This window comes from Miniopterus natalensis, chromosome X, assembly GCF_054644295.1.
Source record: "Miniopterus natalensis isolate mMinNat1 chromosome X, mMinNat1.hap1, whole genome shotgun sequence".
In the NCBI taxonomy this organism is placed as follows: Eukaryota; Metazoa; Chordata; class Mammalia; order Chiroptera; family Miniopteridae; genus Miniopterus; species Miniopterus natalensis.
This window is the reverse complement of record NC_142103.1, coordinates 84,134,523-84,150,624: the sequence shown is the minus strand read 5'-3', so window position 1 is coordinate 84,150,624 and position 16,102 is coordinate 84,134,523. Positions and strand designations below refer to the sequence as shown.

General features: G+C 37.1%; 1 protein-coding gene across 1 annotated transcript; it reads right to left on the bottom strand.

Moving 5' to 3' along the window:
* Nucleotides 1-2,239: 2,239 nt before the first annotated feature.
* Nucleotides 2,240-2,590, bottom strand: LOC148090599 (melanoma-associated antigen B16-like). Its single transcript, XM_087813394.1, has one exon. It carries the CDS (start codon nt 2,588-2,590, stop codon nt 2,240-2,242), a length of 351 nt encoding a protein of 116 aa, XP_087669520.1.
* Between the last annotated feature and the right edge of the window lie 13,512 nt (nt 2,591-16,102).

Below are 16,102 nucleotides of genomic sequence, written 5' to 3'. Positions count from 1 at the left end.
GTTCTGTCCAGGGGCCATGCTTCTGAAAATCAGCAGATCTAGTCCCAACTCTGCCACATAATAGCCATGTGTACTTGAGCATATTTCATGGCTCTCTGAGCCTTAGTTTCTTCATCTGTGAAGTGGGATTGATAAGCCCTGACTTTTTGGACTATGGGAATGTATGTGTTGAATGTTAAATAACTAATACACTACATGGAATGCATTGGGTCTTTAATGATTGGCAGTTACTGCTATTATTATTTTGACCCTAGATAGGTAGGGACAACTCTCTTGTCTGGGATTTACTTATCTAGGAGATGTTAAAGAATATGAGTTTTCTAGGACACTGTACACCAAATCAGCTAAAAATGCTGATTAGTAAGAAAACCTAAGTAAATCTTTCCATCTTAGAGGATATATTATTTCATTTGAACTTGGGGGAGTTTTCTTCAGCTGGGTGCAACTCAGAGCTCCTAGACTTTGTGTAAAGCCAAACTTTTTCCATTCTTCCCAGCTGCCCATCTACCCAAACCACCCCTATATTCATTCATTTTATTCCCACCAAAAATCTAGATCTCACATAGAGTTTGAGCACTTAAACCCAACATAACCTCATAAAAACATCCTTTGAATGGAGTAGGTTCTGGCCCTCTAAGAACAAGACAAATAGTGTCAGACCAGTAGCAGCTGGCACCTTAAAAGAATACTACCCTTATTTCTCAGTAACTCCTTGGAGACAATGTGCAGAGAACAACTAGTTTGTGCAATATGTTCAATTGCACTGTGACAAGATCATGGGAAAGCTTCCATTTTTGCACTAAGTGCAGGTTTCTCTGGTTTACCCATGATCCTAAAGTAAAGCTAAGTCCTTTTTACATTCCATTTTATTGACTTTCAACTATGAGATACACTAGAAAGTCTGGCCCCTGCTAACCACTCCCACAGCCCCATCACTCAGCTTAATTTAAAATTACTGCCCACTGAAGGCTTTGTAGTTTCCCAAGGCCCCAGTATGCTTTGTCTCAGGGCATTCACAATTGACTGTTATCATATGGACCTCCCATCTTCTGACTCACTTTTATTGGTCCTTTAAGTCTTAGAGGACACCCATCATAATCCTTATATAATTGCTCTTCCTAGAAGCTAAAATACTGGAGATAAGGGATGGGTCTTTTTTATCCTAATGTCCCCAATTTTAGTGTGGTGTGTTCCAAAGAGTACCTGCTCAATAGATATTTGGAGAATGTTTGTGAAATTAATGTTCCTTCTACACTCTTTTTTTTTTTTTTTTTTTTTTTTTAGGTTTCACAAACATTTATTCATTCAGTTAACCTTTTAACAACTACTAAAATTTAATCGCTCGGTGTAAACATCTCCTTCTGCTCTTGAATGAACTAAGCAAATACAGATATATATTTTATAGAACAGACTAACAGGGACAAGAGAAGCCAAGAATTGACTAAATTTTACATTTTTGTCTCTATTTATTGACGCCAACCATTTTACAGCTGAGTTCTTATAAATTTTCAAGGAGACCACTCTTTCAATTCCATGTTATTTAGTTCTAGATCACTAAAAATGATAAAATGGTTTCCAACTTGTATTACAAAATAACAAATCTCTTACTCTTAAATCTGATAAAGTAGATTGAAGACAACAGTGCATATGTGAACAATGTCTTTCATAACCTAGATTCTTAAGTTAATTAATCTTCCGAATAAAAGAAATAGCATTTGAAAAATACCAAAAAAGATAAATCTCCAAGTCACCCATATAGAATAAGAATACACAGATGTCACACACTGTTTTCCCTCTGATCTCACCCCACCCTTCCACTATTTCAAATGTTGACTCCCTTCTTCAAAATCAAAGGGAAGAATTTGCTTTAGTCATCATTTACTAAGAGTGGGAGAACCTGGAGCTTGTGCTAGCCTTGGCAGTGGTATCTGCCTTGGCTACAATTCTGGCTTGGGTTCTTCATCTCTCAAAGCCACCTCATACTGGGATGGGAAGTATCTGGGGTTGGTCCCAGGGATCTTGGCCAAAAACTCCAGCAATTTCATCTTGGCTGGTTTCAGCATGGGCTTGGGCCACATAAGAATTCATAACATGAAGGATTACTATTGAGTATCTGCCATGCCAGTACTCCAGGTACTTTTCCTTCACCAAATCTCTAGTGATGGGCCTCTTAGGTTCCCTAAAGATGAAATTCTTCATGCCAGAATATAAATCCATAGCATTCAGCACTTCTCAGATCTCACTCCTCAGTGGTGTGGTTGCCCTTCATGAAGATCACACCCAGGATAATTATCAGGAGGCCAGTCTTGGTCATGCCCTCTTCACCACTCAGCCTTCCATAATAGGTGAGGTCCAGTTTGTTAACAAGGGCAAAGTTCAGTTCCATGCATTCAGAGGCTCTCCTGAAGATATCAGGGAACTCATCCTTGTACACTTTGATAACATCAGTCATGTCTGCCATTGTGATGGGCTCATTCATTTGATACTTGTGCAGCAGGGAATTGACTAACAATTCCACCTTTTCATCTAGAGAGCCTAAGGGCAAGTTCTCAGTGTCTGGCAGGGATTGTGAAGTGCTTGAATTTCCCATCTTGTCTTGGCTGCTGGAGACCTTATCTGATTTGCTCGATGAGGTAGCTGTGGTGACAAAGAGGAGTAGGCACTCTGAGAACCCTGGGGAATACTGGGTGCCCCAGGAATAGAAACCTCCTTTACAGTGCAGGATATCAGAGAAGAGGAAGCCTCATTCTCAGCCTCTAGAACCTGTGCACCCTCTAGGCCCTGAATCTCACTGTGGGTTTGAAAGCATTGCTCATGTGGGAAGCACGGACTCACCTTATCACTAGGCATGATGACTTGTTTGGGTGGCAGCAGACAGGAGTGTCAGCAGGAGGATGGGCAAAGAGAACCCACAATCTAAGGGAGAAAGGGAAAATATTAATGGTCTTAGCTGGTAAACTTAACCATAACAGCTCTGATGGAGGCTGCCTCCACAGGTCCTCTCCCAAGAGCAGTGCTTAGCGGCTCACAGGTTTCTTGTCCTGTAACACCTGTTCCATAATAACCTTAAGGAGAAAGTGAAAAAGCCCCTCCAGGCATGGCCACCCTTCTCAGACTGAAAATTCTCAGGACTGACAGTAGGGCAGGTGAAGTTAAGATCTGTGGGGTTCCTTCTATTCTTAGTTGTACCATCTCCTTAGCCTTCACTAACAGTCTTCACCTTTAGTTCTTTCATTGATTGGAACATTTCCCTCTTCTGAACTAGGGCTGCCCCCCTGAGACTAGCAATCACTTCTCTGAGACCGCTGAAGAGGAAGTCAGGGAGTGGCTGAGTTAACAGATTTACCCAGAGCTGTCCAGGTCTAACAGCAGAGGTGCAACCCCTTTTGTCCTGGGCTGGGTATTTCCCTCATTTCTCACTCAGGGACCTAATATTGACCCCTGCAAGATCCTAGGTTACATCTCCTCTGTTAATCTGAGACCAGGCCCCTCAGATCAGGCCTCACCTTGCTGCATCACCCAGAGCGAAAGTTGGGCTGCATCTGAAATAGTCTGAAAGCTATTCTGGGGCTTCCTAGGGATGATGGCAAGGAGTCCCTCCATTCTTAGATGAGTGGTCCCATAATTCCTCAATTAAATCCTCACCTGGACACCTACAGGGCCTGGGATTCTTCCCTCTGCTGACTTGAGACCATGTCTTCAGACCAGGCCTCCACAACCCTGAGGTCTGAGGCTCCTAAAGAGGAACTCAGGGCACCACTTTGTCCACTTCTGTAATACCTTCCAAGTCTGACAGCAAGGGTGTTACTCTTTCTCTTTTCTGGGGTGGCTAATTGCCTTAATGCTTACTCAGAGCCTTCACCTGGAACCCTTGCAGGGTTAGGACTCCTCCCTCTGTTTCGCTAGGACCTCTCCTTACAGCAAGGTCCTCATTTCCCTGAGACTCCTTACCCTGCCCATGAGGAAATGAAGGGGCATCTCAATCTGACAGTTATTCCAGACCTCCCAGGGCTGAGAGCAGAGCAGGGCTTTGTGGGGTCCCTCTTTTTTGAGGTAGGTTGTCCTCATAGTACCCATTCGGACTTCTTCCTCTCCTGACTTGTGACTGCAACCCTCAGACCAAAACCCTCACTACTCTCACTCTCTCGAGGAGAAAGTTAAGGTCACTTCCGGCCACCCATGCTTGGGGCTTCCCAGAGCTGACAGAGGGCTGGGGCTCTGTGTGAGACACCATCCCTACCCCTCTGTTCTCATGCAAGATCCTCACCTGGAAACCTATAGAAACTAGGAGTCCTCCCTCTGCTTACCTGAGGCCACACTGTTCAGACCAAGGCACTTCCATGAAGCCCCTTAGCAGAAAGTCAGAGGCTGCAACATTTGGTCACTCTTTTCCGGAGCTTCCCAGTACTCACAGCTGGGCTCTGGCTTTATAGGGGTCCCTCTCTTCTGGGGTGAGTGGCATCTTCAACTCTTATCCTGGGTCCTTGGCTGGTCTTTTTGATTAATTACTTCCTTGATTAAGATTTCTTGATTGATTAAGGAAGTAATCAATCTGTGTGCACTTATAAAACTGCAACTGTCACAGAGATTAAGTCTGAATCCCAGATTTTAGTTGGGAAGGCTGCAATACAATGCATGTGTCCAGAATAACTACTGCTGGACTGTCAGAGAAAACACACACGCCTTCCCATCAGAGGACTCTTCTCCAGCCAGACTTAAATACTTGGGAATCTTATGTTCTAAAAGATATGCATAACCCATGGACACAGACAATAGTGTGGAGAGGGCCTGGGGGTGGAGGGGGGATAATGGGGGTGGAGATGATCAATGGGGGAAAAAAGGGGACATCTGTAATACTTTCAAAGATAAAGATAAATTTTTAAAAAAGAAAGTATAAGCAGGCTCCATGATTAAGTAGAACACACTGATGATTTTAAAGTGAAAAAAAAAGTTTACTTTCTACAAGGTTGAGATTCATGTAGACACATTTTTTAGGTAGTTTTGTCCATATCCCTCAAATCGATGTATCACTTCCTGTAATCATGAAGTAAAGAGTTGTAAGAGCCAGCATAGGCCCACCGGGTGGATATATACCTCACTTCTGATTTCTAATCATTTGAGAAGTAATTGAAATAGTAAAGTAGGAAACAGCCTTAGAACTTATCATTTTATGGATGGAGAGTCTGGAGCACAGGGAGGTGGTGATTTGTCCAAGATCTCATACCTTGTACCAGAAAGAGGATTCACACTGACACCAGCTCTTCCATCCATGTACTCACAATGACTGGGGCATCAGAGTGAGGGGTGGAGTGTTTTGCTGACCAGTAAGCATTCAAAACATACAGTCATAGCAAAATTCTCTTTTGACTTATCTTCAATCCCCTCCCTCATCCCCACCACCATATAAGCTTATTATAAGTTTATTCTAAATGGATACAGATGCACTTATGGCTATTGCATAAATGTAATAATAAAGTACAATTTGTTTTTCAATTTTCTCTCCTCCCCCAACTAGTAATGTATCTGGAAGCATGTACTATATTAATCTTCAGAGTGGCCATAAAGTCTGGAAACTCAGATAACACTATTTTATTAATATTTTACAGATTGAACATGTTCTTGATAATATTAAATATATTTGTCTATATTTCCAGACATCATAGTCACTATAACAGATTTAGCATTTTTCTTTCTTTAAAAAATTAAATATCATGGACATGGACAACAATGTTTTGATTGTGGGGGTGGGAGGGACGGGTGGAGGTGGTAGAGGCATAGAGAGGATAAGAGGTGATGGAAAAAATAAAATAAAATATTTTAAAATCCCCCAAATTAAATAAATGATGAAGCCTATAATTGAAACTCTAATGCATATTTATCTGAAAATATTGTCTTAAGGTAGCAAGAGTGTTGAGATATAGAATTGGTATTCTAAGTATTGCTTTTGAGAATTAGTTGGCCATCCTTTCCCTGGTTAATGAGAAAAATGAGAGAAACAATTAAATTGAAAGCTTGAATATTTCTCTACTATACCTTTCTGCCTTTTATAGACTTGCCGTTGCATCTCAGTTCTTGATCTGTAAGTTCAGCCCACAAAGTCCTGTTGATCACAGTGATTAAGTGCCAAGTAGCATATTGTGTAGCACAGACAAAGCTTACTCTCGAGCAGAAGTTCCAATGAGGAATTTTTCATTTGCTCTTTGAGAGATTATGCTGTGAAGCAATTTCATCACCTCTTCCATCTTGCCTTGGAATCATTTTAGAGCTCTTTTGATTTATTTTGTTTATTACTTGCATTCTTTTTTGAGACTGGGATATGAGAACAAAGAAGATTCAGGTTTTATGTCCTCATCCGGTTCTTTTAGTCAACTCTCATGTACTATATTATTAACATAGAATGTATTTTGTTCTTCTGTTTCCTACATGTTTGGGGATCTTTAGAGAGAGATTATTTGTTGAGTATGTAGAATTAATGTCATCTAGAATTTTAAAGTTTGCATCTTCATTTTATTCAGAATTTGCATGTACACCATACATTATTTTAAAACAAAAGTTCTTTAAAATGGGTAAAATTCTAAGTTACACTAATGTGGGGTATTTAAATAACACAATAGACACAATTGTCAATGGCCATGATATATGCTCAGTCAAAAAATTGAAATAAAAACATTTTTCTGTAAATGTAACAAGTGAACTTCCAATAATAGGTACTTTTAAGTCTTGTATTTCTTTAATATTTTTTAATATTTTTATTTAATAAGTTTTAGATCTACAGAAAAGTTGTGAAGCTAGTACAGATATTCCATACACACACACACACACATATATATATGTGTGTGTGTATATATATATATATATGTATATATTATATACAGTTCACTCTATCATTACTATGGTATATTTGTCACAATTAATGAACCATTACTATCTACAGTCCATACTTTTCCCAAGCTTCCTTAGTTTTTACCTAATGTTGTTTATATATTTCCAGGATTAAGTCCAGGATACCACACTAGATATAGTCACCATGTCTCCTTAGGCTCTTCACTGGCTGTGATAGTTCGTTATACTTTTCTTGTTTTTGACAACTTTGACAGTTTTGAGGAATACCTGTTAAGTGTTTTTATAATGTCCCTCAATTGAGATTTGTCTGATGATTCTTACCAATTTTTTTTTCATCTTTTTAAAGAATCAGCACTGATTTTCAATTTCATTGATTTTCTCTGTTGTTTTCTCATTTTCAATTTAGTTGATTTTCGCTCAAATTTTTATTTCATTTCTTCTCCTTGCTTAAAGTTTAATTTGCTCTTCTTTCTTTTGTTTCCTAAGGTGGAAACTGACATTACTGATTTTAGAACTTTCTTCTGTTCTTATATGCATTTTATGTTCTAAATTACTCTATGCATTGCTTTAGCAGCAGCCAAAAAATTTTTGACAAGTTGTAGTTTCATTTTTATTTAATTCATAATACTCTAAAATTTGTCATAAGGTTTCTTTTTTGACTCATGGTTTATTTAGAAGTACATTGTTTAATTTCCAAATATTTTGTGATTTTCCAGCTATCTTTCTGTTCTTTATTTCTAGTATAATTTTATTGTGATCTAAAAACAGATTTTATATGGTTCATATTATTTTAAATTTGTTAAGATGTGTTTTATGACCCAGAATATGGTCTATCTTGGTGGCTCTCATGTAAACTTGAAAAGAATGTATACTCTGCTGTTGTTGGATGGAGTGTTCCTGAGAGCAAGCTGATTAATAGTGTTGTTCAGGTTATCTATATCCTTAATGATATTCTGCCTGAAGGATCTATAAATTACTGACAAAGGGACGTTGAAGTCTCCAAGTATAATGGTAAATTTCTCTATTTGTCCCTTCCTTTCTATCAGTTTTTTTCCTCATGAATTTTGATGCTCTGTTGTTAGGTACGTACACGTTAGGGATTGCTATGTCTTCTTGATGAATTGACTCCTTTATCATTATATAAATTTTATCCCTGATAATTTTTCTGGTTCTGAAGTTTGCTTATCTGACATTAATATACTACTCTAGCTTTCTTTTGATTAATGTTAGCATGGTATCTTTATCTATCTCTTTATATTTAACTTATTTGATTCTTTAAATTGAATTTCTTATAGACAACAGATAGTTGGTCTAGCTTTTCTATACACTCTGACAATCTCTGTTTTTAGTTGGCATGTAAAGTATTAGGCCAGTCACATGTAAAACATAATTTATATAGTTGGATTAGTATCTACCATCTATGTAACTGATTTCTATTTGTTAAATTTCCACTTTGCTCTTTTTTGTTCTCATTTTCTGCCATTTCTGATTTAATTGAGCACTTTACTGATTCCTTTTTATATGTTCTCTCAGCATATTATTTATACTTCTTTTTAAAAATTTTCAGTGCTTGTCTTAGGTTTAAAATATATATTTAAAATCAGTCTCGCCCGACCAGGCGTGGCTCAGCGGTTGAGCGTCGACCTAGGATCCAGGCGATCAGGGTTCGATTCCAGGTCAGGGCACATGCCCGGGTTGCGGGCTCGATCAATGACTCATCATTGATGTTTCTATCTCTGTCTCTCCCTCTCCTTTCCTCTCTCTGAAATCAATAAAGATATATTTAAAAAAATTTTTTTGAAAAATAAAAAAATAAAAAAAATAAAAAATAAAATCAGTCTCAGTTCATTTCAGATAACATTGTACTGTTTCACGTGTATCCAAGTGTCTTATAGCAGAATATCTCAATTCCTGCCTCTCTTCCCTTGTGACCCTGCATTTATTTATTTTACTTACCTATATGCTTTAATCACCCAATACATCGTTACTATTAATGTTTTGAATAAACAGTTATATTTTAGGTCAATTAGTAATAAGAAGAAAAGATTTTATTTTAATTATTCATTTATTCCTTCTCGGATTCTTATTTTCTCAATGAAAATCAAAACTTCTGATATATGTATATGTATATATATATATATATATATTATATATATATGTGTGTGTGTGTGTGTGTGTGTGTGTGTGTGTATATATATATATAAAATATTATTCATTATACCAAAAGATTTTACTGGCAGGGCAGATCTACTGGCAATTATTTTTCTCAGTTTTTTCTCCCTTAGAAAGTCTTTATTTCTACTTCACTTTTGAAAGATAATTTCACTGGATGTAGAATTCTAGATTGGAGGAGGTTTTTCCCAACACTTAAATACTTTATGCCACTCTTTTGTTGCTTACGTGTTTTCTGACAAGAAGTTCACACTGTAATTCTTCTCCTTATTCCTCTATAAATAAGGTACTTTCTTTTCCTGAATTCTTTCCAGATTTTTTCATTGTGTTTGTTTATGTGCTGATTGAATATAATATGTCTAGGTATAGCTTTTTAAAAATTTATCTTGGTTAGTGTTCTCTGAGATTCCTGAATCTGTGATGTATCTGTCATTAATTTGGAAAGTTCTTAGCAATAATTATTTCAAATATTTCTTCTGCTCCATTTTCTCTTTCTTCTTTCAGTATTCTAATTACATATATGTTATACCTTTTGATATTGCTCCACAGTTCTTGGATATTCTGTTCTGCTTTGTTTTTCTTTATTTTCTTTGTGTTTCACTTTGGGAAGTTTCTATTGACCTATCTTCAGTTTTTCCCTCAGATGTGTTGAGTCAACTAATGAGCCAATCAAAGCATTTTTCATTTCTGTTTCTGTGATTTTGATTTCTAGAATTTCTTTTTGATTCTTTCTTAGAGTTTCTATCTCTCGGCTTACAATACATATCCACACTTGTATGTTATCCACTTTTCCCATTAAAGACATATTTCTCATGGTTATATTAAATTCTTTGTCTGATAATTCCAACATCTGTATCATACCTGAGTATGATTCTGATGTTTGCTTTGTCTCCTAAGACTGTTTATTTCTTGCCTTCTGATATGCTTTGTAATTTTTGTTGTTGTTGAAAAGTAGTTGTATTGGATGATAAAATTGGGGTAAATAGTCTTTGAGTGTGAGGATTTATGTTAATCTGGCTAAGAGGTGGGCTGTGTTAAATATTTATTGTATGCATGAGTACTAGAAGTTTCAAATTCTTCTCATATCCTTATTTTCATATCCCATCTTGGCTTTGGGGCTTCTCTATGCACTACTCCTCAGAGGGAGTCTGTTTCTCAAAGTTATTTCAGCTCTTTACCCACTGTTACTAGATTAGAGCCTTTTTGGCTTGGTTTTAGGGTATGGGGGACAGGAAGCATTCCACAACCTGAGTAAGTTTTAGTGTTTTACAGGGTCTGTGTCTCAGTGCTGTGGCCTTTACAAATGTTTCTGTATCTCCTCCAGTGACAGATTTTCCTCCTTTTCTGCTATTCCTTTCCTAGACTGCAACATTCCCAATCTATTTCCTTAAAGCCGTGTTCCATGACTATTATCCCCCCCCCATTCCCAGTTAGGTGAGAGGCCAGGAAAACTATATAGGATAATTAGGGAGAAATTCTCCTTACTACCCAGGATTAGATTTCAGAATTATGCTCCAGAGAAGTATTTTACACTGGAGAGTAGACCTTTGTTATGGAGAAGATTATGAGGATGTTTAGTAATAGCTATTTTCCCCTCTTTCTGCCAGAGCCAGGAGGGACATATATTTTTAAAATTTTGGTTCTTTACCCTAAAAACTTAGTGGGGTTCCTGGAGAGAAAGTCCATAATCGTGTAAGCAGAAATTGGCAGCTTACACATTGCCTGTCTTTCCAGAAAACAAAGTAGCATTTTTAAAAGGTAAAACTAGAGCTCACACTCAGGAAACCTGAAGTCAGAGACTCTGCTTCACCAGCCAAAAGAAAAGAAGAAAGAAAAATGTTTTGAAATTCTACATCAGAGCTTGAAGTTCCCTTTGTGGAGCTCAATCTACTTACAGACAGGAAAGATGAAATTCAGAGAGAAAGCCCTGTTTCCCCAAATTAATATCACCGGTATCCTTCAGTTAGGTGAGTCAAATACTTTATCTTTCCATAACTTTCTCAAGATTCCCTACTGACCTATTATTTACTGCTAACCACCGTAGATCCAACTGTTGAGCAGAGAAATATGACAGGGATTTACCTGGTGAAAACAGGAATGCCCTGCTTGGATTCTTTAGGTATGAAAAAAGAGTTAACAATCAGAATAAATTGTTGGAGGATTGAGGTTCTTCTAGTAAAGAAAAAGGCTTTAATAAAAGCTTTGTTTGCTTTCAAATAGACACAAGGGTTACCAGATATGTGCAGTCCTTAGAGCTGTGCCTACGTACTCTTCTTGCATTTACTTTTCTAACCTTTCATGTTTTAAACAGCCTAGTTTCAGTTCTGCTTCTGAATTTAAATGAGAAAATTGCAAACTTGTTTCAAGTGTGCTTTAAATGCCTTTCAATACAAGTTGTACACGGCTCTTCTTCCTAATGGGAAAAATGAAATTTCAAGACCCTAGACTTCACTCCTTCCTGGTCCAAGGTTGTGGTTTTGCTGTGAACAGTCTCAAGGGATTTCACCAAAGCCCTATAAACCCAAAGTTCTGTGTTTAATATTGATCTAGCTCTCTGGCAGATTTTACTTTTCATTTACATTTGCTTTCATTTGTGTAACAGTTTTTTAAAAATGAAGGCTGTTTGACTTTTAACCTGTAGTTAAAGTGAGTTGGGGCCCACTACAGACCTATTAGAGTGGTGAAAATTAAAAACAGTAGTACCAAATGCTGCAGAGGATGTGGAGCAACAGGAACCCTCTTCATTACTAGTGGGAATGCAAAATTGTACAGCCCCTTTGGCAGACCATATGGTGGTTTCTTGCAATACTAAACATATTCTTACCATACTAGCCAGCAGTCACACTCCTTGGTATTGACCCAAATGAGATGAAAATATATGTCTACACTAAAACTTACACATGGATGTTTATAGTAGGTTTATTCATAATTACTAAAATTTGGAAGTAACCAAGATGTCCTTCAGTAGGTGATGGGTGAATAAACTGTGGTATATCAGACAATGGAATATAATATTATTCAGTGCTAAAAAGAAAAGAGCTATAAAGCCTTGGAAAGACATGGAGGAAACTTAAATGCATATTACTAGGTGAAAGAAGCAAGTCTGAAAAGGCTACATACTGTATGATTCCAACTGTGTGACATTATGAAAAAAGCTAAACTATGGAGGCAGTAAAGAGATCAATAGTTTACAGAAGGAGAGAAGGATGAATAGAGGGAGAACAAAGGTTTTTTAGGACAGTGAAATTGATTTCTGTGATATTATAATGGTAGATTCATGTCATTATACAACTGTCCAAGCCCATACAATGCACAACATCAAGAGTGAAACCTAATGTAAACTTTGGATCTTAGGTGATAATGATGTGTCAGAGTAAGTTCATTGAATGTAACAAATGTACCACTCTGGTGGGGGATATTGATAGTGGCAGAGGCTGTACACATATGGGGACAGGGGCTATATGGGAACTCTTTACTTTCCCCTCAATTTTTCTGTGAACCTTTAACTGCTCTAAAAATAAAGTCTATCATTTTAAAAAAGTGAATGAAGACTTTTAGTCTGGACCAGATGGCATAGACCTGTTTCTCACTGGTCTTCCTTGCTAAAAACATCTACAAACCCTAGAAATGGTACAAGAGACAACCAAAGAGGAATTCTAAAAGGTAGTATGAAGAAGGCAAATTGGTTTGGGACCCCAAGACCAGAGGAACAACACAGTAGCAGAGTGTATTGTGTACCCCCAACCAAAAGAGGAAGGCCTTCATGTTTTCTGACCCCTGACCTAGCAACAGAAGTTCTGGTAGATTCAGTCCTGCCCCAGATCAAATGAGAGTTCCTCAGACAACATTAAGGGAGCCTGACAGCATCAACAAGGGGGATCAGTTGGGAACCTCACCAGAAATAAGCAGCCAGGGGAAGTACTCTCTCTTTCTGCTGGGACTGGGGCCACTCCTTTACAAGGAGAACACTGAAGTGGGCAGGCAGAACCCAGCTGCAACAGGGGCCCAGTGCTGGAAGCTTCTTTATCCTGGAGGATCTGAGTCTCTTCCCCACCTAGAAACACCAAGATTGTCTTATCAGAGAGGAAAAAGGGACCTTATTACAGCAAGCAGTAGCATAGGGCAAACCTCTTTGTTCCTGGGGGCCTGAAATTCTTCTCTCCACCCAGAAACACTGGGACCTGTGGGGGTGGGAAAGTGGCAAGAGGGGAACAGGATAAAGGGGACTCAGTCACTGCCAGCACCTTGGTCCTATAAACCTCTTTGTCTGCATGAGACTCTTCTTACATAGAGACACCAGGGTGGCGGGCATATCAGCAAAACAGACCTAGTCACAACAAGCAGCCCAATCTAGGAAGTATCAATCTCCTTGAGAGTGAGACTCTCCTACCTTAGGGATGGGCAAGTGACCTACCTACAGCATCTCCTGCCTCAGGTGCTTGTGGGTAGCATTTGCCTTTATTTTATAATTTTTATTTTACAATATAAGAAAATATTTATTAAGTGGACTTAGTATTTGCCTTTAAATGCTTCGAACAAATGCTACCCAGGAAGCTGCTCTAGCCCCGAGAGTTCTAAGGTGGGTGAACCAAAGGCAAGCCTCTGAGCTGATCCCTCAGAGAACCACAAAACAGATCAAAATGCACAACCACAATTCTTTGAGAATAAGGTCCATATTTCCCCCTCTGGCACTAGCAAGCTGAACCAGGAATACAGGCTATCATACCTATAGCCACTGCTTAGCTAGGAATGGGGCATCGTAGCAGGTAAGCAAAAATGCTACAGAGATCTCTTACCAAAATTAGGAGTCTCTTTATTCATAATCACTCTCTGATTAAGTTTTTAAATTAAATTCCAGAGTTCAAAAAAGTTGATTCTGATAGTTTCTGTCAGCTTAATCATTGCTTGCAGAAGGATGAGTTTTTGGAGTTCTCTATTCTGACATCCTCTGTGACTTCACTGTGATGACATGTCAATTGTTTAACAACAGTTATCAGTCACTGGCAAAATTGCCTGTAATTGAAATTTTGTTATAAACTTTTCTGAATTGTCTAAATTCTCTACAGTAGGATTTGTCAACCTTGACGCTAGTGACACCAATTCCAAGTTTTAGGATGCTGTCCTGTACATTGAAGAGGCCAGTAGCACCTGCATCTTCGCCAGTTGGTTGGGATAACAAAAAATATCTCCAGGCATTGCCAAATGTCCACTGGGAGACAAAATGCTCCTGGTTGAGAACCACTACTCTTTAGTGAGTGAGATCTTAATATATGTATACATCTAGGTAGGTATAAATATAGGTACATACATATATATACACACACACATGTATATACATATAATCAATGAAACCTGTTAATGAAACGTGTTAATCAATTAATGTCCAATCAATGAAACCTGTTAATATTCCCTTATACAGCAATAAATAAGTAAATAAATAATAAAATAAAAGACTTTGCAGATGAGATCAAGTTACAGACCTTGAGATGAAAAGATTATTCTGTATTATCCAGGTGAGCCCTAAATGCAATCACATACATTCTTATAAGAGAGAGGCAGAGGCAGATTTTGTACAAATACACAGAGGAGAAGACCATGTGAAGACCAAGGTAGAGATTGGGGTGATATGGCAATGAGCTAAGGAAGTCCTGCAGCCACTAAGAACCTGGAAGAGGCAAGGAACAGATTCTCCCCTAGAGCCTGCAGAAGCAGTGTAGGTCTGCCCATTTCTGGATTTTGGCCCAGTGATACTGAATTTGTACTTTTTGCCTCCAGGCTTGTGAAAGCATAAATTTCTGTTATTTTAAGCCACCAAATTTGTGGTAATTTTTTTACAGCAGCCAAAGTAAATTAAGATAGGTAGATAGATAGATGATAGATGATAGATGATAGATATAGATAGATAGATAGATAGATAGATAGATAGATAGATAGATAGATAGATAGATAGATAGATGATAGATGATAGATAGATAGATGATAGATAGATAGATAGATAGATAGATAGATAGATAGATAGATAGATAGATAGATAGATAGATGATAGATAGATAGATATAGATGATAGATAGATAGATAGATGATAGATAGATAGATAGATAGATATAGATGATAGATAGATGATAGATAGATAGATGATAGATAGATAGATAGATAGATAGATAGATAGATAGATAGATAGATAGATAGACAGGTAGATACATAGATAAATAGATGTAAATACTGATCAGTATATACAGTAACCATGTTTTTTACTTGTGTAATATCATAGCTATTTCCCATGGTATTAAAAGTCCTTCAGAAACATCATGTGGAAGCTACATAAGTTTATTCTATGAACATCCATTGTCTCTTGGAAAATGAGATTGTTTCAGATGTTTAAAAATAATTGACACTATAATAATCACCTTTGAACATATAACTTTGTGGGTATATGAGTATTCCTTTAGAATGAATACTTAGAAAAGGAATTGTAGTGTCAGATGGATTTCATGGTTATAACTTTAAATATATATTGTCAAATTTCCATCTACCAATATGCTATAAATTTAAAACTTCATCTAGTAGTACATGAAATGGCGTGGCTTCTTACAACAGCTTAGAACTTAATTAAACATTTTAAATTTTATTTTTCTCAAAATTCAAATAGCTATGTTTTTTTCTGAATATGAGTAATGTATATCCATGGAAAACATTCAGAAAATTCAAGAATAAAGTGAAAAAATCATCCTTCAAGAATTTTCCTTTTCTTTGAATGCATAAATACATATATACTGTCTAAACAAGAACAGTGGAAAAGACAAAAAAGAGGGCATTGAAGAAGACACACCAATGGCATTAAGGAGAGGGTCTTCCTTAGAAAAAAGTTTGAGATCTTAGAGGTTAGCCCTCATTTAAAGAAATATATATGGAGAAATATATAATTTCCTTATTTACATATAGAAATATATGAGAAATTTTTATATAAAATATATTTTTATTTAAAATAGAAGAAAATATATTTTATTTTTAAAATGAAATTTTCTTTATATATAAATTTTATGTAAATATATATTCACATCAAAATCTATATAAAGAATATTTATAC